Below are 24,407 nucleotides of genomic sequence, written 5' to 3' on the forward strand. Positions count from 1 at the left end.
GATTTGCGTCCCCTCATTTGCGTCGCACAGACACGGAAGTGACGCAAAAAACCTATTTGCGTCGCATGCCAAGGAGCGTTTGACGCAAAAACGAACCATCTGCGTCGCACGTACTTAAGGTGCGTTGCAAATTATTGATTTGCAACGGACCCCAAGCCCATGCGACGCACATCTTAGTTGGGCCGCGTATCCATCTCATTATCTCCCCATCTCCTTCTCCTAAAACTCCTCAACTCCCCATCTCACTCTAACCTAAAACTCTCTCTGATTTGCTTCTCTCTCTCTCCCTCTCTCTCTCTCTTCACTCGAATCTTCTTTCTCCCTCCCCGTGTCTCTGAAACCCAGAACTCCAAAAGTGAAGCGTCCCCAATGGCTTCGTCCCCAATGGCTTACCGACGCCATCTTAGTTGGTTCTGCCGGATTTTTACCGCTGCCGTCCCCAAAAACCCCGTGAAGCGTCCCCAATGGCTTCGATTTGAAATAATTTGGCTTCGAAGGAAAAAAGCATGGTGAAGCTTCGAAGAAAAAACCTTATAGATCTGAATAATTTGGCTTTCTTCAACGTTCTGAAATAACAGGTTCGATTTTTCAAATTTTTTAAATCCGAGTTTTTTTGTGTTCACAGATTCAATTTTTTTAATTTTTTATTTATGATATTTTTGTGTACCCTCTTATAGATCTGAAAGTGACTGAAATACTTTGGCTTTCTTTCCCATTCTCCATATCCAACAGGTTCGAATTCTTTAAATTTTTCTTTCTGATTTTTTTGTTTACACTTTTCTAGATCTGAAAGATAATGGCGTTTTTTATTTTTTATATTTGGTTTTTAACAGAAGAGGGCGACTATTGATGATGAAGATCGAAGAATGTTTTTTATTTTTTTGGATCTATGTAAAAGTTGTAATAAATTGTAAATTTTAATGTTTGGATATTAAATTTTAGGGTTTTTTGTGTGTTAGATCTATTTTTTTTTTTTGTTTCAAATTGTGTGTTAGATCTAAATTTTTTGTTTTCAAATTGTATACGAGGTTCTGTTCTTCTCTTTATTTTTTCTTTCTTCTCTTTATTTCTTTTGTGCGTCTCACAGAGATGATTGAATCTGGAATTTTGGTTCCAAAAATATTTTTTTTTTTATTAAAACAGTGATTTGCGTCGCACATAGCCTATTGTGCGACGCAAATCACTAATGTGCGTCGCACCCTTGGCAATGTGCGACGCACATTATCTCTGCATTACTCTGAATTGGGCTGGGATAGCCATCTGCGTCGCACCGTATACGAGGTGCGACGCAAATAGATGAAAATGTGCGTCGGATCTGCATTCGACGCAGATCATTGATAGTCATTTGCGTCGAGGCCTGTGGCGTCGGACCCATGTCCGACGCAAATAGGCGCCTCACATCCGACGCAAATCGCCTATTCTGTACTAGTGATAACGTGATTTTCTCAGTTCTATGAGTTGTTTGTAAAGTTTCCTCATATAAGTGATTTCTGAGTGATTGTTGAAAATTAATTTCCGGTGGCTTTGTTTGACCCCCATTTTGCTATTGAGATTCCTTTTGTAATTTAGAAAGGGAAGGGGGCAAAATAGTCAGTTCAAAAGAGGACACCGTTGCTCCCTCTTCTCTTATGTAATAGAGATATACACTCTCTTTGTCTTTCTCTATCCCAAGCAGATGGGGTCTTTTTTTTATCTCTCTTATCTCTTAAATCGTTGGGCACACCTAAACGGTGTGAGTATTATTAAAAAATAGAAGAAGTATGTAACAATTTAAGTTAACTTCTACAAGTTTCTGTTCACTAACCATATTCAATGTATAAGTACAACCTCCATTCTTCGATAACTATGTTTTGTATTTACAATCTCTAATATACTACTTTAACGGTTGATATCTTTGATTATATATTAGTAAATAAAAGTATTAAATTTAATATTAAATTATAAGAAATCACATAAATATAAATTAATATAAAGAAAATTTGACGTGTTTGACTGATATTGTATTAGTAAATACCTATTGTGATAAGTGTAAGAAAGTTTATATACTTCCTCCGTTTCAAAATAATTACACCGTTTGCTTTTTCACGTTTGTCAAGACGCTTTTTTGAACGTTAATATCTCTAATTGCGTATAAATAAAAAATATAAAAAGTTGATATTTGGAATCCTCGTGTTGAGACGAATTTAACAAGATCTCACTTGACTATATTTTTCTTATTAGATAATGGTGAGAGAAAGCTTGTCAAAATTAATTGATGAATAGTGATCAAATGAAAAATGGTGTAATTATTTTGAAACGGAGAAAGTATATATTACCCACATGGCGACATCTTGCATGAATGGAATAGGCTCAATTTAAAACCTAAACAGAAAACAGAAGCCCGAAAGGAATACATAGTAAGACACGGTAGTAGGTTTTCGAAGCGACATCTTCAAGGCATTTTAATAAGTATAACGAAGGAAGAGAGATTAATAAAGTTTTTAGAAGTTTGTATGGGTAGTCTAGGAGCAGGGCCGTTTTGAAGATTTTGGGGCCCCGGTTTTAACATGAAAATTGGGCCCTTAAATTCGTAGAAAATAAAGATGGAAGGTTAGAGTTCTAAAGATGGAAAGTTGAAAACCTAAAGATAAATCATTGACAAATTTATTAAGGGTGGGAAATAAGGGTGATTTCTTCAAATATGAAGTAAATTTTTTAATAATAATATATTTTGGGGTCTTTATAATTTTGGGGGCCCTGTGCTGTTGGGCTCTTTGCACACCCTAAGCTACCCCTCTGTCTAGGAGATTCATACACTTATCTTGTTCATAAAAGAATTATCCATAAACAATTAACGTACAATTATGTAGAGATATATTTTGGGTACTACTGGATGATGTACATATTCATGTAACTTACTTAAACTTCTAGAAGGTTAACAAAGGGCATTGGCATAAATGAGTTTTATTTCTTGGCTTTCATTACCATACCAATTAAGAAGACTTTAATGTACAAACTATTATATATAGCTAGTTGACAACCATGTTTATTAGGAGAGAAATTTTGACTCAACATGGTACATGGATATAGTAAAAAAAAAAAAAGTAATGTTATACGTAGCCTTAAGGGTTACATATAAGCATTAAATATATTTTTTTAAATGGAAACAATTTAAAAATTCAAGACACATTTTCACATCAATTGAGGTAATAAATATGCTTGATTTAATATTTTATTTCCATTTTAAGCACCTTATACATATCATTTTCCTAAAAAAAATCAGGTATTTCGAAATACATATAATACTTCTTCATTTTTTTTTTCAGTTGCATCATATGAGATTTTATACTTGTGGACAAGTTTGATCATTAACTATTAGTAAAAGGTACATAATTGTGATTAATCTAACATGTTTTTTTGGGCCCCACTGTGAACCATTTGGTAAGAAAAATGACCCTATTGGAGCAACACCTCTCATAGGCCAACCAATCCAACTACACAAGTCAACGCTTGAGAGTAAAGGGATACATAGGGGAATCCTTACTCCCAAATGCAATTAGGTAGTAGGCTTCGAAGTTGTGATCTAGTCACAACTCACAAGGTGAGTTTCCCACCACCTTCACTAAACATACTTGGTTAATTAACAACATGTTAATTACTAATATTTATTATTATATACCCCATAAGTAAAAAAAAGAAAGAAAAAGAGACATATTAGGCAAAAACTTCAATCAAATTAAGCTTAAATCTAAATAGTTCAGATTATTTTGTGCAAGGAAAGATTACAAGCCATGTTCAAGAACGAAGTCATAAACTCCTATTCCTCAGATGACCTCAACCCGAAAAATTAACACGAGGGCTTTACTCTATCCCGAGTTCACTCATGGTATACTCGAGTGTACCATGAGCATGGTACACCCAGAGGTATTTTTGTAATAAATTAGAACTTCAGGTGCTCATTTGACACCAAATTTGCTCATATGTGCATTTTGCTCATTTACTCATTTTGCTCATTTTGTAATAAAAGTGTTTGCTCATTTTCTTAAATGAGTAGAAATGTTTGCTCATTTGCTCATTTGTTCATTTTGCTCATTTGCTGATTCGATCATTTTGCTCATTTGGAGAAAATAATCTTGGGTGTACCATGGTCCACAACAAGAATCCGCGCTTTTAGCGTCTGAATTTACCGTCCGGCACCGTAAGCGGACGGTAAATTCAACATTACCGTCGGATGACAATCAGACGCAAATTAGCGTCCGTTTTTCTAAAATTAGCGTCCGTCTTTGGAGCGGACGCAAATTACCGTCCGTTTATCAAAAATTAGCGTCCGATTTTTAACCGGACGGTAATTAGCGTCCGTGTTTGATTAATTAGCGTCCGAAAATGCGGACGCTAATTATAATCCATATTAAAATTAAATCGACCAATACCCGTTCAAACACGTACGTGGCAGCCCGGCCTTTGCTTTCATTCTCCTCATATAATAACTCCCTCAAACCCTAAATCCCTCTTTCACCTGTCAAACTCTCATTCTCTCTCTCTCTCACTTACGCGGCCCTCCTCCCCTCTTCTCCTCTTCCGACCCTAAATCCCCTCTTCGGATCTAACCACCATGCGAACAAAGCCTCAACCGCCCACAAACCATCAAGCAACTCCGCACGATCCATCGTTTTTGTCGCGTCATTGAAACTATTTGTCGCCGCCGAAAGTGTTCGTCGCGTTCATCGAAGAACTCCGCTCAGCATCGAAGATCCGGTGGGTTTTCTGGTTTTTTGGTTCGTGGGGTGGGTGTGTTTTCTGGTTTTTATTTAAAATGTTTTTTTTTATATTTTTCGATATTTTTTTTGTTTTTCGGGGGTTAGTATTGTGGTAGATCTATGTTTTTTTATGAACATCTTTGTCCTTTTTTTTCTAAAAAAATTCCATCTTCCCCTATAAAGTATTTGTATATATTTCAGTTTGATTTTTTTTTTAAAAAAAATTTGGGTTTTGTGGTTTTTTAATTTCGTTTTTTAATTTTAATTTCGTTTTTTTTTTTTTTTTTAAAAAATTATTTTCTGTTTTGATTTTTCGTACTTATTTTTTGTCATTCTAATTTTTTATTATGAGTTTCGGGTTTGTGGGTTATGGGGTTCGGATTTTATTAATTTTTCAGTTGATCTTTGGTTATTTTTCTTGTTAATTTGGTTAATCTCATGTAATTATGCTTGGGTTAAATTTTGGTGTTAATGTTTTGTTGTTTTAATTCTATGGTTGCAGATCTTGGTGGTTGCAGATCAGATGTCTTCAAGGATTATTTGAAGAGATTGAATCCAAATATTAGTTGAATAGATGTATTTTTTTTTTTTGAATAAGTGAATAGAAGTATTTTGAAATACTGTCTTCCATATGAGAAGAGATTGGATTTGTTTCATATTGTAGTTGATGTAATCTTTTTATTTAACATTTTAGTTCAAGTAATTTTATTCTAGATATTACTGAGGGATGTAAAATATGTTGCATTTACCATAATAATTAATAAGAAGTACTTCCATTTATGTTTCAATTTCATGTTTCAATTCCAATTTTTTTTATCTTTTCATTTTGTGTTCACATTATTAAGAGAAAATGAAACTAGTGACTCAAAAGGACATTTAGCGCTGATTGTACTGGACATTTAGCGTCCGATTTTGTCAGTTTAGCGTCTGATTTTCAGACGCTAATTAGCATCCGTCATTTCAGATGCTAATTAGCGTCTGAAAAATCGGACGCTAATTAGGGTCTGAACATCAGACGCTAAATGGAAAAATCGTCGGACGCTAAATTTTTAGCGTCCGCTTGTCGGACGCTAATCCAAGTATTAGCGACCAGGGGTTTTGCATCCGACTTTTAGCGTCCGTTGTCGGACGCTAATTCTTTTAGCGTCCGATTCCGCGTTTTTAGCGTCTGATTTTTGCGGACGTTAAAGGTTGACATTCTATGGTACACCCAGGTGTACTATAAATATTCTCCTCTAATATCCCACCATGATTCATGCATGTATAGAATCATATTCTGAGTAACTTTTTTCTTTGACATAGCATCTATTAAAAAATGAGCAAAAGATTTTTAGAAGTTCCCAATTAATATATATACACGTCCTTACAATGAAAATCAAATACACTCTGAACATGAAGAACCAGTCATAAACACAAAAACTAATACCAATAAACATGTACCAACAGAGATGTACATATGTTAATCTGGTTGGATATCCATGTAAATGTGTTCATTTGATTTGTTATCAATGTACATTTGACTTGTTATCAATGTATATGTGCGCACCATGCATTATTTACTAGTGTATGGACCAGAGGCATTAAATGCGCATCCATGCACTCTTACTTAAAGTGTCATAATTGTACCACTAAAATGTGCAACGTAAAACTTTTACCCCGGCCCCGTTCCACAAAAACATAGAGGTTTTACCCTATCTAAGGAGTAATAAAAGGAAGAAGCAACCAAAACTTATTTACGCAAAACTTACTAGCGATTAACCTTGCACATTTTCAAAACATGTTGCTAATTTCATGGGCTTCGTTAACAAAACTTCGACTAACTTTGAATACACCATACTGATTTAGGAATTATTCTCTTACCTTTGGAAAAAAATTAGGAAAAATAAGTTTTAATAATATTTGACAGATTTCAACAAATTCAAATTAAGGTCAATAAGTTCCAATCATGACCGATAAGTTTCAAACAAATCTAACGAGTTTCGATTAGGTTCAATTATATTAAGTTTTCATTACTGCTAATAATTGATAATTAGTTACTAATTGTGAGTAATAGTGTCAAACAAATCTAATGAGTTTCGGTTAGGTTTATTTACATTAAGTTTCCATTACTGCTAATAGTACAAGTTGAATTATGTATCCTTGTATGAGGAGTTAGAAAGTTTGTTCTAGTTTTATTAAGAAACTTAACATAAAATGTAAATTAAAGATAAAAGATACTATCTACAAGAGTATATCGATCTTAAACCCATGAACATAACATTTTACTTATATTTCTATCATAAAACATGTGTATTCTCCTTAGGTGCTCAAGCAGGTCATAAAGTCTGGAGGAACTAACGTGCATAAATTATTGGAGTAAAAGGTAAGGTCTAAAGAAGTAGGGCCCACATTATTTTGTTTCGAAATGCTTTTATATATATATACTTTGGGTTTTCATTAACTGGGGCTTGTCAAAGATCCAATATATACAGAGATATGAGATATCAACATTATACAAATGGTGAAAGATGAAACAAAAGATCAGGGATAGCAAATCAAGCTAAAATTGCCACCTTCAAATTCATATCTATGATCATGTAGGAACTAGGAACTAGGAACTTAAACTGGTAACAACTTAAGAAAATTTATGTGACAATCGTGACGTGAAATGATCACTGCTCTAAAGTTGAATATGTCATGCAATAATACACAGACTCACAGAAAATCAGATTGAGAACGCTCTTGAATATTGGCCAGAAAGAGGAAAATGGAAAAGAAGAGTTCCTCAAAGAATACTAGAACACTAGTATTTACAGGAAAAATTGAAAACCAAACGTGATTAAATCATTGCTAATAACGTGGGAAAAAACGGACAGAAAATGGGAAAGTTAATGGCAGCAAATCAAGAGAGAAGTTAGCTACGAGAAACAGTAACTTAATTACTGATTAAAACATCACGGAAATTTTTAATCCCTTACTATTTGGCCAAGTATATACTATTACTTGTTGGATATAACTAGAAATACTATCTTTGTACTCCAATACTGTGTACATTCATACCATGAAACTACTTTTTTTTTTTTTTTGAGAGCTACGTACAAGCTAAGTACACAATCAATTGTCCCTATCTAAATGAACTTATAGCTAGCACATGAAGGAGGGATCATGATTATTGATGAGTCTTGCAGTGACTTGCACTCTTACCGAATCTATCTCTTTAATTCCCAATCCTCCTCCCAATGTTTTTCTTCTCCCTCTAAACCCCATCCATGGCAACTTCTTCCTCTAAACCTTCTCCTTCAGTGGAATAAATTTGTTTTTGCTGCTTGGACAATTGTATAGGTCGTTATATGTCATCTCATTGTCACATTGTATATGTTGTTACAGCGTCATGTAAGTTATGACATGACGATTCTCCTTTTATTTTAAATGAAGTTGTGCAAGAAGGTTCTAATATATACTCCCTCTGTTTTTTTTTTTATTGTTCTCACTTAGAATCTTGGCACTATTCATACTTCGAGAGAATCTTCTCAATTTTTTTCAATTTATAAGAAAAAATATAGTCATGTGGGATCTTGTTTGATTCGTCTCAATTAGTACATTATTAATATTCAATAGTTATAATTTTTACTAAAATATAATGAAAGATATTTAAGTTCAAAAATGTGCATTGGGAGATGTGCACAGGAAAGTGAGAAAGATAAAAAAAAACTGAGGGAGTATTTCCTACTGATCATATGCTTGGAATATCTCTATTTAACCACTAGGTATATCATATCTCTACTATATAAGAGAAAGGGGAAGAAGACGGTGTCCCTTTCTGAAAATACTAAATTAGTCTTAATAATTATGGAACGAAAAAATATTATAAAAAAAACAATTTAAGAATTTTTTTCTCATCTCAACTTGGCATTCTAAACAAGTTAAAATGGTATATGCATCAAATATTTCAATCAAAAAATTAAATGTATAAAATATTTTGATTTTTTTTATAAGAGAAGATGATATACATGACGTCCACCTAAAAAGTCTAAAACACTCACTACCTTTGATAATTTTTAATTCACTCAAACCAACTCATTATTATGTCTATTCTTTTTGATCAAAATTCATTCACAAAAATTAATATGAAAAATCACTCACAACATTTGTTAGTTTTTTACATAAGCGAATTAATATATTTAAATCTATCTAACTATTATTCTTTCACATTTTAAGTGTAATCATAACTATAATTAGAATAGAATATATATTAAAATAACAAATTTTAAAATTGACATACACATCGCTTGCATATGAGCTAGTTTTCTATAAGTAAAAGTCCATATCCAACTGCTAAATGATTTTCCCGTATTAATTAAAAAATATTGAATAACTAATGCTATGTTCGGTTCACCTTATTTTTGCTTATTTCAGATCAGATCGATCAGTTTAGATCATGCTTATATTTAAAAATCATTATTACTATTAAATATCTTTCATTATATATTAGTAAAAATTATAATAATTGAATATTAATAAAATACTCATTGAGACGAATCAAACAAGACCCCACATGACTATATTTTTTCTTCTATATTGAGAAAAATCTAAAAGAGAAGATATTGTAAATCAGATCAAATCAGTTCAGATCAGATCAAATCAGTTCAGATCAAATCAGAAAAAAATAAGTTCAGATCAGATCAGATCAAATCAGATAAGTTCAGATCAGAAAATTTCAGGTGAACTAAACATAGCCTAAGTCAAGTATAGCAATGATACTCTTTAAATAGACTTAAAGTAAAAAAAAAAAACCAAGACTGAAACAACTAGCCCTATGAAAACATAAAAAGGTACATAATAAGAATAAGGCAAAATTTCATAAAACTATCTTTTATAATTAAATTTTTTCAAAAAACTACTTCTTAAAAAATTTCTTTCAAAAAACTACCTTGTATAACAAATTTATTTAAATATACTACCATTGTATCATAAATAGGGTCTAATAACTAATAATTGAGTCACCGTAAATTGCTTTTCTTTCTTTCCCTCTCGTTTCTCTCTTCTTTTCTCGTTACTCCATCGACAGCAACACCTACGCCGACTGTCATTTATTGATTAGTATTAAATATAAATGTAATATGGTAGTATATCGAAAGGAATTTGTTATATAAAGTAGTTTTTTGAAAGAATTTTTTTAAAAGGTAGTTTTTTGAAAAAAGTTGATTATAAAAGAAAGTTTTTTGAAATTTTCCCTAAGAATTAAGAAAGTTAAAAAAGTAAACCCTATCTCAAATGCTCCTTTGGAGAGGCTGCCGCCTAGCCTCACGGCTGGTGTTAGGCGTCTCCTCTCCCTCTGAGTGTTTTTCTTTTGTCTGTTTCTTTGTGTTTTCTCCCGATCTATTTCCTCATCTCCACAATTTTCTTTGCCCTCATTTTTTTGCTCCGCTTAGATTGTGGGTTGTGGTTTTTTCCCTCCCATCTATTCTGATTAGAGAAGGTGATGCAAAGTGTTTGATTGTGGTGGCCCTGAGACGGTGATCTTCCTTTTCAATAAAGGTTTTGTCTTCTCATCTGGTAGAAGTTTGTTCTTTCTTCTGTATTTGCTCGGTTTTATGGTTGTTTCAGGGTAAGGTGTGATTTGGAAGATGAAAGATCTGATCTACTACAAGGGTAGTGATATTCAAAAAGTTACAACACGTTCAATGAAGATTCAGTTCAAGATATGTAGACATTGATTCAAATGGGCTCGAATAGATTTTCAGTTATCTTTTTTGAATGATGTATTACTTGTTGTTTTCATATCTACTTCCGTATGTCTTTCAACAATCAATGTAAATGCCGAATGGCTTTTCAATGAATGATAATTTTCTTCCTATTTAAAAAAAAAAAAGTTTGAAAAAATTATCCCATTACCCCCCTCATTCCGAATTTCCGATCCCTTACCTCTCTTTCTTACCCTCTCACCACACTATCATTTTCTCATATCCTCTTTCCTTCTTAACACCATTTCATCACCAGATGAAGCTAATAATCAGATACCCGACAATCGACATATGTTTATTATATAATACAGACTAAAGAAAGTATCATAATTTTTAATACACCAGAAGATCTAGAGGGGAAAAAGTGCAAATTCGAATATACTATGGCGAATTGAGTGAGTGGGGAAGAGGGGCATCTCTAAAAGTAATTAAGACTACTTTAGTTATAACTAGTTTTTAGATTCGAGTAAAGATTTCATTTAATCATTACCTCTCAAGAGTTACAAGAAGTTCATGACTCTATACTCTTTCTTTTCTCTCAAAAATTCCATCCTTTCCTTTTTTTCCCCATCAATTAGGAACTGTTATGGATGATTTTATCCATGGTAAGCCGTTTTTCCCTTTTATGTTTAGTTTTTAGTTTCTTTTATTATTTTGTTGAATAATTTAGTATCTCTTTATAAGATTTCTTCAAACTTTGTTATGGGGTTTTTAGTCTCTGTTGTGGAGATCTCCTTCTTCTCTATAGGAGTTGTGAGTAATTTTTTTGTTTTTAGGTAGAAATTGTTCTCATTGGTTGAAGTTCGAGACTCAACATGAAGGTACTTGAATATCGGATGCAATTAACATGGCTCGATCAAGAATGCTCTTCCCAAATTATGTCAGAATGATAGACTTTCTCATCAATAGCGGCTTGATTCAGCAAATACAAGGGGGTTGCGTTGTATTACTTAATCTAGTTCATTGTAGTTTCTTCAAAAACAAATTTGATTTAACCTTGTTTAATTGTATCTTGTTTTTCTTTAATATCTATTTTAGATGACGTCTGACCTTCCATGAATGAAATTTCTCTTTAAAAGTTTTTAGGCCCTGGTTATACCCGATTAATTATAATTTTCATTTATTATTATTTTAAAATTATTATAACACCAAACATTACTTGGTTTACTGGTTAAGAATTTAATGTTTAAGTTTGAAGTCATGGGTTTGAATCTTATACCACGCTCCTTGTTTAGGAACGTCTTTTAATATATTAAACTAGTTGTTAGGCTTGGGCTATGCCTCGGGTAAGAAAAAATTACATTTATTAATATTTTACTAAAATGATAAGACTAAATACAACTTGGTCTAGTGGTAAACACTTTAGTATATAAACTCGAGGCATGTAATCAAAACTCATACTATGCAATTTCTAATTTTTTTATTGTACATGGATTACATGAACTTAAACTCCCTAAAACTTAAGTATAAAATGTATGTAGAAGCGTCAATATTTACGGGCCTATCGTTCCAAACTTAATTTGATCTAAATTTGACCTTTCTCTCAAGAGTAATTTTGAATTTATGATAACGAAGATTTGCTTGGTACTAGACTTTTTTTTTTGTATATTAATTGAGATGGTATTGTGTCAGACTCGTCTGACAAACCATTCTCGTCGGACGAAACCACGCGCGTCTTAGTTAAAGCAGCAAAACAATATCAAGACCAAATGAAAGAAAAACAACACAAGCTGAAAGAATAATAAGACTAACTGAAACAAAGTAAAATGAAACCTGAATGAAAAAAAAAGCCTAACTGAAAGGAAAAAAAGAACCAAATGAAATAAACAAGCAACAAACTGAAACATAAACAAACCAAACACCCAAATAAACACATCAATTGAAAACAAATACACCATTACCAAAAGAAAGGTAGTAATATGTAAATACCAAAGAAGCTAGAAGCTAAATACTAAACAACTGAAACACATAAAAAATCACATGAATCATTAAACAAACCAAATAAACAAATTAAGCAATTCAATAACAATCTGGAAGAATTTACACACCAACTGAAAGAATACAAAGAATCAACTGAAAGAATATAATAATCAACTGAAAACATCAAAAAATCAAAGAAAAACAAAATCAGAATTATCAAATGAAAGGTAGAAATGTCTAAATGAAAGAAAAACAACATCAAATGAAAGGAAAACATATGTGAATGATACAAAATAACAATTAAAACACACAAAAAAAAAAAATGTAAATGAAACAAAGACAACATCAACTGAAACAAAGATAGCATCAACTGAAACAAAAACATAATAAAATGAAAGAAATACATATCTAAATGAAACAACAAACAAATAAAATGAAAAACAACATAACATTATAAAACAAAAATACCAACTGAAAAAACACTTAACTAAATGAAATCAATACAGCTACTAAATGACAACAACATCCATCACAATCAAAGCAAAAAAATCAATTAACAAAGTAAACAGACAAAAAAAAACAAAAAGCCCGCACGCGTTAAGTTGGGCTCAACCCATCTGACGGAACCTATTGAATCAAACGATCTGACCCAATAGTTTCACTTGTATATAGGGATGGGCAAGGGTAGGGTCTGGGTCGGGTCCAGCTGGACCCTAGACCCGGACCCTAAATATTTTTGCAGACCCGGACCCTAAGGGTTTGAAAAAATTGGACCCTGACCCGGACCCTTAGGGTCTGGAGGGTCTAGAGGGTCTGGAGGGTCCAGACCTAAATTTTTTATTTTGCTAAATTTTTAGCATTATTAATATCAATAATCATCTGAAATTCGCATGAAACAAACACAAAAAATCGCATAAAACAAACACAAACATATAAATTGAAAAAAACGAAACAAACACAAACACAAACTTATAAACTGAAAAAAAAACGAAACAAACACAATTCACAAACATATAAACTGAAAAAAAACGAAACACAAACATACAAACTGAAAAAAAAACGAAATAAACACAACTTACATAAGAATTTAGAATGGGTGTTTTGGTGTTTTAGTTTAGGTTTTAATCTTTTAGAAAATCAATTTGTTTTTTCAAAAAAAAGTTAAAATGTATATATTAGATAAGTTTAGGGTCTAAGGGTCGGGTCTGGGTAAGGTCTGGGTCCAAAATTTTAAGACCCGGACCCGGACCCTAAAAAATTTACTTGGACCCAGACCCGGACCCGGACCCTTAGGGTCTGAAAAAGTTGGACCCAGACCCTTAAATTAGGGTCGGGTCCAACAGGGTCCAGGTAGGGTCCTGGACCCATGCCCATCCCTACTTGTATATTATGGTTAACTTTTACATTTCTCGTGTAACTCAGATTTTGTCTCACCAAATACTTTTTGTAAGCAATCTGGCACAAAATCCACCGGTTCATCTGATAATTGATTAGATAATTTTAGATAGAGATGCAGGCCGGCTGGCCGGGTAGATTCAACATAAGTTGCATGAGTTACCTAACTTAAAATCTATACAAATAAAAACTTGTCAGCAAACTAATTAATATATAAACTTACAAGTTCATGTACCAAATTCATATTAGGGTTTACCAAATTCATAATACAGCCAATAAGGTCAAATAAAGGGTTATTATTTTAATATAGACACAAACACATAAAGCTTTAAATGTGGAGTTAAAATTAATCGCTTCCTTCAACAAATAACAAAAATATTTTTTATTTTTTCTTACGAATTAAAGCATATTAAAACACTTAATAAAGTTTTTCTCATGTTGCTCAAAGATGACGACAGTCACCAAACCAATTCTCTTCAGAGCTTGTATTACCCTTATCAACCTTCAAATCCATAAACTCATTACACTTATTTATATAAAATTTCTCAAAACATAATGTAAAATCAAGTAGTAAAACTAAGTTAAGAAAAAGCTCTAAAAATACGTCATACTCATTTTTGAAAATACTCTATAACATACATAATTTTCGTAGTAGTATATATTCATTTATTCTTTAATATATAATGAAATTGATAAATAATATTTCAATTAAGAATAAATATATTAAACGAATTATACTAGTAATCAATTTAGTCAGTAGGTCAAAAGTTAAAAATGAGTTATTCAACCATTAAGGGAGTGTTTTGTTCACCTTATTTTCATTCCTTATCAAAATAAACAAGTTAAGGTAAGTTAAGATAGTCAAGATTAGGTCAAATAAAGCCTAATAAGAATTAGTAAGGTGTAATATATTCAGATAAGTTTAGTCCACCAAAAATAAGCTAAAGTATGAATACGACATTCTCCTACAATAAGGTATGATAAGGTTTAAAATTCTAAAAAAACTAATATGAACCCAGTGCACACTAATTAGTGTGCATCCGATCCATATCACGTGAGTTTAGGATAGTGTATGTTAAAATGATATAGTATATGTTAAATCGATATAGTGTATGTTAAAATGATATAATGTACCTATGTATAATACTTCCTCCGTTCCATAATAAGTGAAACATAGGGTTGGGCACAAGATTTAATAAACATCACTTTCAAAAGCCAAAAAGTCATAAAATACCCTTTTTATTATCAAAAGGAGGAGTAAGAAAAGCAAACCACACAAGTTTGTGATGGGCGGCACTCTTGTCATTTTGTAACTTTCTTTTATCCATTTAAGATATGTTTCACTTATTTTGAAACGTTCTAAAATAGTAAGTGTTTCACTTATTATGGAACGGAGGAAGTATAGTATATCTATTTTTGATATAATGTATCTATTTTTGATATAGTGTATCTTTTTTTGATATAGTGTATGTTTCTGTAATGCGTTTAAATAAATATTTTTCCTATAGGATATAGAGTACCTAGTTATGATGTAGTGTTCCTATAGGATATAGTGTACCTAGTTATGATAAAGTGTACCTCTGTATGATATAATGTACGTAGTTATGATATAATGTATCTATTTTTGATATAATGTAACTATGTATCATATAGTGTATCTATTTTTGATATAATGTATCTATTTTTGATATAGTGTATAAGTGAGTACTTCTTAACCGGTCACGTGCCTGAGTCTGGTCCACACCATTTTAAGTGTGAACCGGGTCCATGCAAAACGAATTATTAAAATTCATATAAATTCTGATAAATTCTAATAAATTTAATTAAGTATAGATAAACAAATATAAATTGAATAGAACATATTGTAATTTTTATGGTCAGATTTTAGGTCGAAGAATTATCAATTCATTCACAATCGATGCAAATAAAACCCAAATCAACCCTACTTGGCTACTTCCAACCGCCAACCCACAAGAAAAAAAAGTGAGAAAATGAGCAGGGATGGGCCCACTCTTAATGACTCCTTAAGCTACAGTTGGCTTTTTTCGTCAACGACAAATAGTTTCGGGCCCCATACTTTATTATTCATTTATTCCCCCACGAGTCTAAAATCCCACAAAATAATGCACCACGAGTCACAACGACGTCGTTTTCGGAATACGATAATTCAAAATTTCTATTATTTCGTTCCAAACCAAATATAGTTCATGTTTCTTTTCCCTGATTCCAATAGGTAATTTTTTATCATTAATATTTAGTTACGTATTGATAAAAATAATAATTGATATAATTAAATTACACGTTGAAACTTCATTATTTTGAATTGGGAACTGAACGGAAAAAAAAATGTCTCAACAAAACTGAACTGTGAGAAAGTAAAATAAACTATAAATAAGTCCAAACGAATAGTGTATGAGATGAATCTAACATAATCTGACGTGAATATATTTTTCGCATACATCAATGATAATATTTGTTCAAAAAGATAAAACTTGTCGATAAAAAAAAAAAGAACGAGCCTATATTTTATAACAGAGTATTACCTTTAAAATATAAATTCAAGCACAAACAATATTTCTATCTTTTCCAAAAGTTTTATTCGATTCTCACTAATTAAAAACAACCACGTGTACCAGAACCCCAGCACATTTAGCGCCAAAAATGTAAGATTTTCCTTTTATTAAAATCCCTCTTCAAACTTTCAAATAATAAAAAATAATATACCATGACGTCAATTTCCCGGAAAAAATAAAAGCATATTACTTTCCAATCTAACGGCTAACATCTTTCGTCTATAAATTCTCCTCAATTTCGGCCGTTGATTTGTTGCTTTCAAGCTACACCGTTAGATTTGAGAACTCTTGATCTAACCGTCCAAAATCACCGAAATTGAAATTCAAAAGGTCAGGGGTACAAAACACTCTAGAGAGGGAGGAAATGCCCACTAGAAACTCTTTCTCTCTCTTCAATCTCTCTTATCTCCGACGAATCTCCCGGCATCAAAACGACGCCGTTTAACACCTTTCTTCATCATCTTCGATATTTATTATATTTCTCTGAAGAAAAACTTTTTTTTTTTGACGATTTTTCATTTTTCAATCGCTAATCAAATAGAGAAAATCCGAGAATTTTTAGATATAATCCTTTTAATTTGTTTTTTTGTTGAATTTGTTTTTGTAAATCGTTTTTTTTGGTCGGAAATTGAGATTTTTGGAGGTTTTTTTGGTTATGGAGAGAGGAGAAATGGCGGCGGTAACGGCGGAGACAACGTCATCTTCATCGGAATTCGCGCCGAAGAAATTAGCTCGGCAATTAGATTTTACGCCGGTTCAGAAATCGCCGGTTCGTCAATTGCCAGCTCAGCAATTGCCGGTTCAGGTGGTTCAGAGAGCAGTACATCATGTACCTAGGCCGGCATTGGCGGCGATAGTGTAAGTTTCAGTTTCAGTGACATTATTTTTATGATTTTTTTGGTGCGATATGAATGACATTAAATCGGTGTTTTTTTCGGTTGAAAAGTTCAAATATTTGAAGTATTTTGGGAGTTTGGAAAATTAGGTTTATCTTAGCTGTTAATTTAATGCTGTGAATATGTTTCCTTATTTAGGAATTAATTGGTTGTTATTGCACGGGAATTGTGTGTTTGTGTGTGCACTTTAGTATTTGAGATTTGGAGATGGAGGTAATAAATGTGCATCAGTTGATTATGAACTATGGTGCATTTCTATATTTGTCAAGTGTAAATTTAGAAGCACAAGAGTAAATTTAGAAGCACAAGTGTGAGTGAGCTGAGCGAGACGAATTTTCGAGTGTTTCGTGTCTGTTCATTCGAGTTTAATTGAGCTTGAGTTAAGCTGTTTTAGTCATCAAGCTTGTTTGATTGGTGTAAGTGGAGAAATTTGAGCTTGATCATGAGCATAATCTATTTCGTGAATGTTTTAAGTCGAGGTATTCTGAGAAAAATGTTAGAAGAGATAGAAGAGAGATCTTCTTCGAAATTGTGTCATGAGATCTTTTGAGTGTGGAACATGACATTACACAAGGTGAGCTACTAGAAGGTATGAAAGTTTAAAAGAAACTTGGTGTTACCTAATCTGCGGTACAAAAATAAGTGCAGAGGAAATGCAATTTGCTACCTGATTTCATGAACTTATCCCAAAAGTATACCACTTGCATGTGATGATTCGCCTTTATAGGTATGCAGTTCATAGTTACATACCTAATTCAAAGAATTGTTAGGCATGCATTATAGAGAATTATTGATTTTTGTAAATCCTTGCTAGAAGTAAGCTGTTGATAATTCAAATATAAATAGGATTCACAACCTGTTAATTTTCCATGAATTCATGTGCATCTGTTTTGTGTATATTCTTAAAAAGAAAAGTGAGCATGTAAATATTCAACCATACAGGCATAAAAGTTATGAGTTTTCACTTGTAAAAGTTCCCATTTTTATATTTTCCCATCATATTTATAGTTTCGGAATACACTTATAGTAACACATTTTTGAGTTACAAGTATGCGTTTGAGCTTGTCATCGGTGACAGTAATATGCACAACTGAGTTGTATCTAATTTTTGCTTCCTTTCTACGTCTAATACTCAAGTCAAGTGCTTTGCTTGCTCACTTGTCTTCTTCACTCCTTTCTAGAAAGCCAGAGCCACGTAGTCCACAACCGCAAGCTACTGCTCTTGAAGTCAAAGATGGCACTCCAAAGAAGCAGAAACAATGCAATTGCAAAAATTCTAGGTGTTTGAAATTGTAAGTGGTGATTAGAAAATCCATTCAAATATTTGACTTGTGATATTTGCTGCAATTTATGAAACCCAGAGTTCACATCATAGCATGAAAGAAGCCTGTCGATTACATTTGTGATACCAAGTTCTACTGTGTTATTAAACTGGGCACTTCGTTTTGCATATAAACTTTACTGCTTGCCTCAAAGTGTGTTTTGGGGTGGATACATTGTTAAGAAAGTTGGCTATTTGAGTTAAGGACACATGTCATAGGATAAGCACCACCTTTGGAAAATGCTCTTTTCACACAAGGTATGATATCCATGTTCGTAGGACCTTTATGATGAGTGATGACTAGGTTTTGTGCTGAGGAGACCATTTAGAGATCGAGAATATGCCTCCTCGTGAGGGTTTGTAAATTCTATCATCTTTGTGGGTAAATAAGTGTTTTCCTTTCCTCCTGATCCTCACACGATTTCATGCATGTAGCTGCCAGTGATGTAGCCAATGCGTGCTTACCCCAAAAAGAACTGGCCTTGTGATGCTTTTAATCATTTAATGAGAGTATGAGACATAATAATCATTGAGACCATCATAGAGCTGGTGAACTTGCAGTAGTGCTGTTTGTGAGTTGGAATGGGACTTCTATCATTTTGGCCTGGCGGAGTGTAATGCCATTAAAGAACATCCTCAAGGCCCTTTGAATGGGCACTAAACTCTCAAGCTGCTTGGCCAATGTGAATTGGCGTCACGGACTGGACATGCTCAAAGGTGGGATTGATGCTAGTTACATGGGATGGGCTATCCAATATGCATTGAGGAGTGTTAGATGTGAAACTATGTAGTTTTCAGCTTAAAAAATTGTCACAAACAGTTTTCTGTTTATAGAGATCCTGTCTTGACAGATTTTTTTTTTGGTCAAAATTATGTTGGAGCTGATCAAAGGAACCTTGAAAGTTCTAGGTTGCTCATGTCGCATGGTCTCTGTTTGCTACCAACTGCCTACATGATTTTAGTGAGGTTTATGAATTATGACTCATGTCCTAATTTCACTTCTTGTATAATATTCAATTGAGAGTTTTTTTTGATAAAAAAAATTCACAAACTATGGGTGTAGCATGTGTATATTCTAGAACTATGAAAGTAAAGCATAAGCTGATATACTATTCAGGTACTGTGAGTGCTTTGCCTCTGGGAGTTATTGCGATGGTTGCAACTGCATAAATTGTCACAATAAAGTGGAGCATGAGGCTTCCAGGCAAGAAGCTATTGGAGCAACCTTGGAACGCAACCCTAATGCATTCAGACCAAAGATTGCAAATAGCCCGCACGGATCCAGGATGAGTAAGGTATGCTTCCTGAGATAAAGTCTAAAAGTTCTTCTGTGGTTTATTCTCTTCTCATAGTATGGTGCCTTGGCTTCCAATGTGAGATTTATTTGTCTGAGGTGTTTTTTTTTTTATGGATATTCAGTTATGTATATGATTATATGAATCTCTTTTGGTAGTAGTTCAGAAAGTATACTTTTTAATCTTTGAATCATTTGTGGTTTCCACCACTAGTGAGCTATTTAATTATGTTACTTGTTATCTTCTGCACAAGTGTGATTTGAGTCTAGCTATTTGCAACAGTTCTTTCGAAGAGATGGTCTAAATTCGCAGAATATTTGGGATAGAAATTTGCTCTTGATTAATTTTCATAATATAGTTATTATTTGTGATATTTTGCATATTGGCGGTGGATGGGAATTCTCTTAGACAATAATGGTGGTGTGACTTGTTTTTGCATGCTTTCTATTATTGTATGGTATCCTTTGGTGTTTATCATGTCTTCTTGCATTCGTGTAAAGAATAGGAGGATTAGGAGAGGTCTTAGCAGGGAAATGCATCTTCCTGTTAAGTAAAATGGCGATCACATGTCAATATTTTTTGAAAGACATCGCTTTGTTTTGTTATACATTTTTGACAAACATCGAGAACAATGCGCTTAAGTTGTTTAATGTAATGCAGCAAGAAACCGGGCCAGCGCAACTGGTAGGAAAACATAATAAGGGGTGCAATTGTAAAAAATCAGGGTGCCTTAAGAAGTACTGTGAGTGCTTCCAAGCAAATATCCTTTGTTCAGATAACTGTAAATGCGTTGATTGCAAGAATTTTGAGGGAAGTGAAGAGAGACGGGCACTCTTCCATGGCAACAACTACAATACCATGATATACCAAGCAGCAAATGCAGCCATTAATGGCGCAATTGGGTCCTCTGGTTATGGGAACTCTCCAGGGTCAAGAAAGAGGAGAAGTCAAGAACTCTTCGTGTACAATAATCAGCCTTTCCAGCGTAATGTACAGTATATACAGGTATTATTACATACTATCGTTTCTGAATGTTATTTGCTAGTTTTGTAGTACAAAAAAAACTCAGAGTTAAATCTTGTTGCCATGCTTTTTATGTGTTCTTTGGGTCATCAGAGTTTATCAGTCATAATATGGTTTATACGCATGAGATTGACTAGCTCAACATTAGTATGTCTAAGGTACATTCCCTTCACATGAGTTTTGCTGAACTTATCTGAAATAAACATATTTGAACCTGATCTTATTGCAGGTTATTTTAATAACTTATTGGAACTAATCAGAAGTTATTTTTCCCGCTAACTGTGCCGATTTTCTAATCCAAGCAGATGTAGTTCTACATGCAGTTGTACTGGCATTAGCAATCCTTTCTTATTTTTTATTCTACACTTTGCTATCTACCTGTCCCTGAGGGTAATTTCCTCCCTTCTTTCAGGGAAATCATGCGAAATCATCGGTTCCCTCCGTGCCTTCCTCTCGTGGTGCCAATACACAAGCTGTCTCAAAAGTCGCATATAGGTATTTCTGATGCAATTGTGCTGTTGCAGCAATGCCCTGTGTATTGTTAGTTTGTGCCTTTTCCTGCTTGCATTATGTAGTAAAAATTCTGAATGCTCATATATGCTTGTGGCTATAGGTCTCCACTAGCTGGGGTCATTCAACCTCAGGACGTGAAAGAACTTTGCTCTCTTTTGGTGATTGTTTCAAAAGAGGCAGCAAAGACTTTTGCAGGTAACTTTCAAGTACATGGATTTTTGGGTCACTGAAAGTTCACTTTAAAAATTTGATTCTGGTATTATCATTTGAAGACCACTACATATATTTTGAAAGTTCAGTGAAAGTGTAAATTTTCAATGAAAAATGGTGATTTGGAGATTGATTTTTATGATTGATAATGGTCATTTGCATGCAAGATAAACACTCACCAGTTAGTTCCACCTTAAATAAGTGAAAGAAATCTCATAGGATCATCTTGATTTAGTTTATATGTCTTAAACCCATTTCATTTCACTTTAGATACGGTGATGTGGTAAGATTGGGTGCCAATTTTGAGATCTGGAACACCTTTTTCAATTCAGTCTAAAGGAGAGGCTGCAAGTGGCTATTTGCAGTTCAGATCAAGGAAAAAGATTTGTGCTGGAGTAGTTAATATGCAATAACTCTACTGAGATATGCAGTAGATGGGTTTGTTCTTTTCATTGTCACTGTTGCGTGGTAAAGAAACATGCTTACTGAGCTTTTATAGTTGGCTTCTTTTGGGTTAAAAATCCAAGTTTTGGTCAAGCTTGTTTCTTTTAATCTCATTGTCACAGAGGGTTATAAAATCCTACTCAATTAGTTACAGCAGTCTCTTAACATCTGATATAGCATGTGTGGTTCAATTTTGTTTAATATGCAAATTTAGAACTAAAATCAATTGTTGAGTAACAAGAACTCAGTGACATTGACTATTCTTCTATTGCTTTTCCTAACCTGTCAACTGTTGCATTTTAAACATTGTCAGATAAAAACAGCAATATAGACAATCAAAAGAAGGATGACGCTAAAACTCATGGTTGTGTTGAATCGAAGGAGAAGGTGAATGATCGAATGGAGTCTCAAATTGAGATAGGAGCTCTGCAAAATGTGTCAATAGATGAGCAAGCTCTTAGAATTTGTACAGGCAGTTCTGGGTTGGATGAAAGTGATGCACTGAATGGAAGGCCAGCTTCTCCTGGAACAATGGCATTGATGTGCTATGAACAGGAAGCTGTACTTATGGAAGAGGGTTCGAGAGAATTTATTGTTGATAGCCAAAACAAAACTCCCGAGACTTCCTGTGAGCAGCAGATCACAGAAAGTTTTATTGAACAAGAAAGGGTGGTTTTGACCCGATTCCGAGATTTTCTCAACCGGCTGATAACTTGTGGTAGCATTAAAGGTAAGTATTGTCTTTTTAACTGCAAAACTGTTTCTGACAAACATATTCCAGATCTAACATAATTTGAATCCTTGCAAAATGGCTGCCACACTGGCACTCCAGTTTGTAGACATTGGTGGAAACTGGAATGAGATATACTCCTATCATTTTGCTTGCCATAGGCTTTATGTAATTTCTTATTAGCTAGTTTATAAAAACCTGTTAATCCCATTCCTGTTTTTTTGGTCTGCAGAAACAATGTGTTCATCCTTAACAAGAAATGAAGCAGGAAGTCAAGGACAACCCTTAAAGACCGAGGTTTTCATAGATGGGCACCTGAGCAATGGCATGGTAAAGCCACTTGTTCCGGTTGCTAACCATACACTATCAGCAAGACAAGGTGGAGTTGCTTTCGGTTCCAGTAATGCTTTCTCCCAGCACATTGGGCTTCCTATCGAAAATGGCAGGTTAAAACCCAAAAGTGAGAAAGCTGTTTAGTACTCTATTAAAATTGCAACACAGTAGTCCAGAGTTTCCATGATGTTTTTGAGTTCGATGGCTGAGCTACTGCCTAATGGTCGTTAGTTAAGAGTGCTCTTTGTTAATAACTGTTGATTATTGGTAATAAAATTAGTTCCACTAATCCCACTTTTCTCATATTATCATCGTCATTGTTATTGCTTACTCTAATATGAAGCTGTGAAAGATCTATTCAATTATATGTGTGATCTCTTGATCCAGTAAACATATATTTCCAACTTCTAATGAGCCCTTTTACGACATAATGACAAGTATTATTCCCAGGTAGGGATGGGCATGGACCCCAGACCTGGTTGGATCCTACCCATTTTTAAGGGTTTGGATCTAAAAAATTGAGACCCATTGGGTGTGGGTCGGATCTGGGTGTGATGTGATATCATACTCGATCCATAGACCCACTTTTGTTTTTACATATTAAATATATGTATTATAATACAAAATATATAAAGTAGTAGTTAAACTTTTTGCCAGGACTCGACTCAACTTGTTGTGGATGTTTTATTTATAAATGTTGTACAACTATTAAACTATTATTTTGTTCTTTTATCATTTTAATAACTAAAAAAATAGGTGTAAAAATTTTACAGGAAGAAAATAATTAAAACTCCTAATATTTCTGAGACTCATTTTGGACCCATGATCCATCGGACCCATGGGTTTGTGGCGAGTCTGGGTCTAAATCCAAATTTGCGGGTCTGAGTTTGGGTCTAGCTATGGCTGGCAATTAGGTCGGGTTGGGTCGATTTCAGGTTGACTTGATTTATATTTCAGGTCACTTACCCTTGACCCAAACGGCCAAACCTGACCTGATTTATATTTCAGGTCGAAAACCTCAACCCAAACCCGACCTTATATTTTTCGGGTTGACCCGAAACCAACCCAAAATGACCTGAAATAAAAATCTAAATATCCAATGATCAAAAAATTGTCAACTTAATTCAGAAAGGTAATGTACATATAACATGTTTAAGCTTCAACTTTCAAAACCGAAATTTTCAGGTTGAAGTGAGTTGGGTTTGGCCCAATATTATAACCTTACCGGCTAAGAGCTAACCTAACATAATATAAGTTATTTTTAAATCAGGTCATTTCGGATTACTTTCAGGTTC

General features: G+C 33.5%; 1 protein-coding gene across 1 annotated transcript; it reads left to right on the plus strand.

Moving 5' to 3' along the window:
* The first annotated feature begins 16,688 nt into the window (after nt 1–16,688).
* On the plus strand, nt 16,689–23,425 carry LOC104885124 (protein tesmin/TSO1-like CXC 5). The gene is made up of 8 exons (XM_010669833.4): nt 16,689–17,205; nt 18,425–18,535; nt 19,682–19,859; nt 20,520–20,864; nt 21,295–21,377; nt 21,496–21,590; nt 22,363–22,779; nt 23,012–23,425. The coding sequence occupies exons 1-8, from the start codon at nt 17,003–17,005 to the stop codon at nt 23,254–23,256; spliced, it is 1,677 nt and encodes a 558-aa protein (XP_010668135.2). The 5' UTR covers nt 16,689–17,002; the 3' UTR covers nt 23,257–23,425.
* Nucleotides 23,426–24,407: the final 982 nt, after the last annotated feature.

The sequence above is a fragment of the Beta vulgaris genome, chromosome 2, assembly GCF_026745355.1.
Source record: "Beta vulgaris subsp. vulgaris cultivar EL10 chromosome 2, EL10.2, whole genome shotgun sequence".
In the NCBI taxonomy this organism is placed as follows: Eukaryota; Viridiplantae; Streptophyta; class Magnoliopsida; order Caryophyllales; family Amaranthaceae; genus Beta; species Beta vulgaris.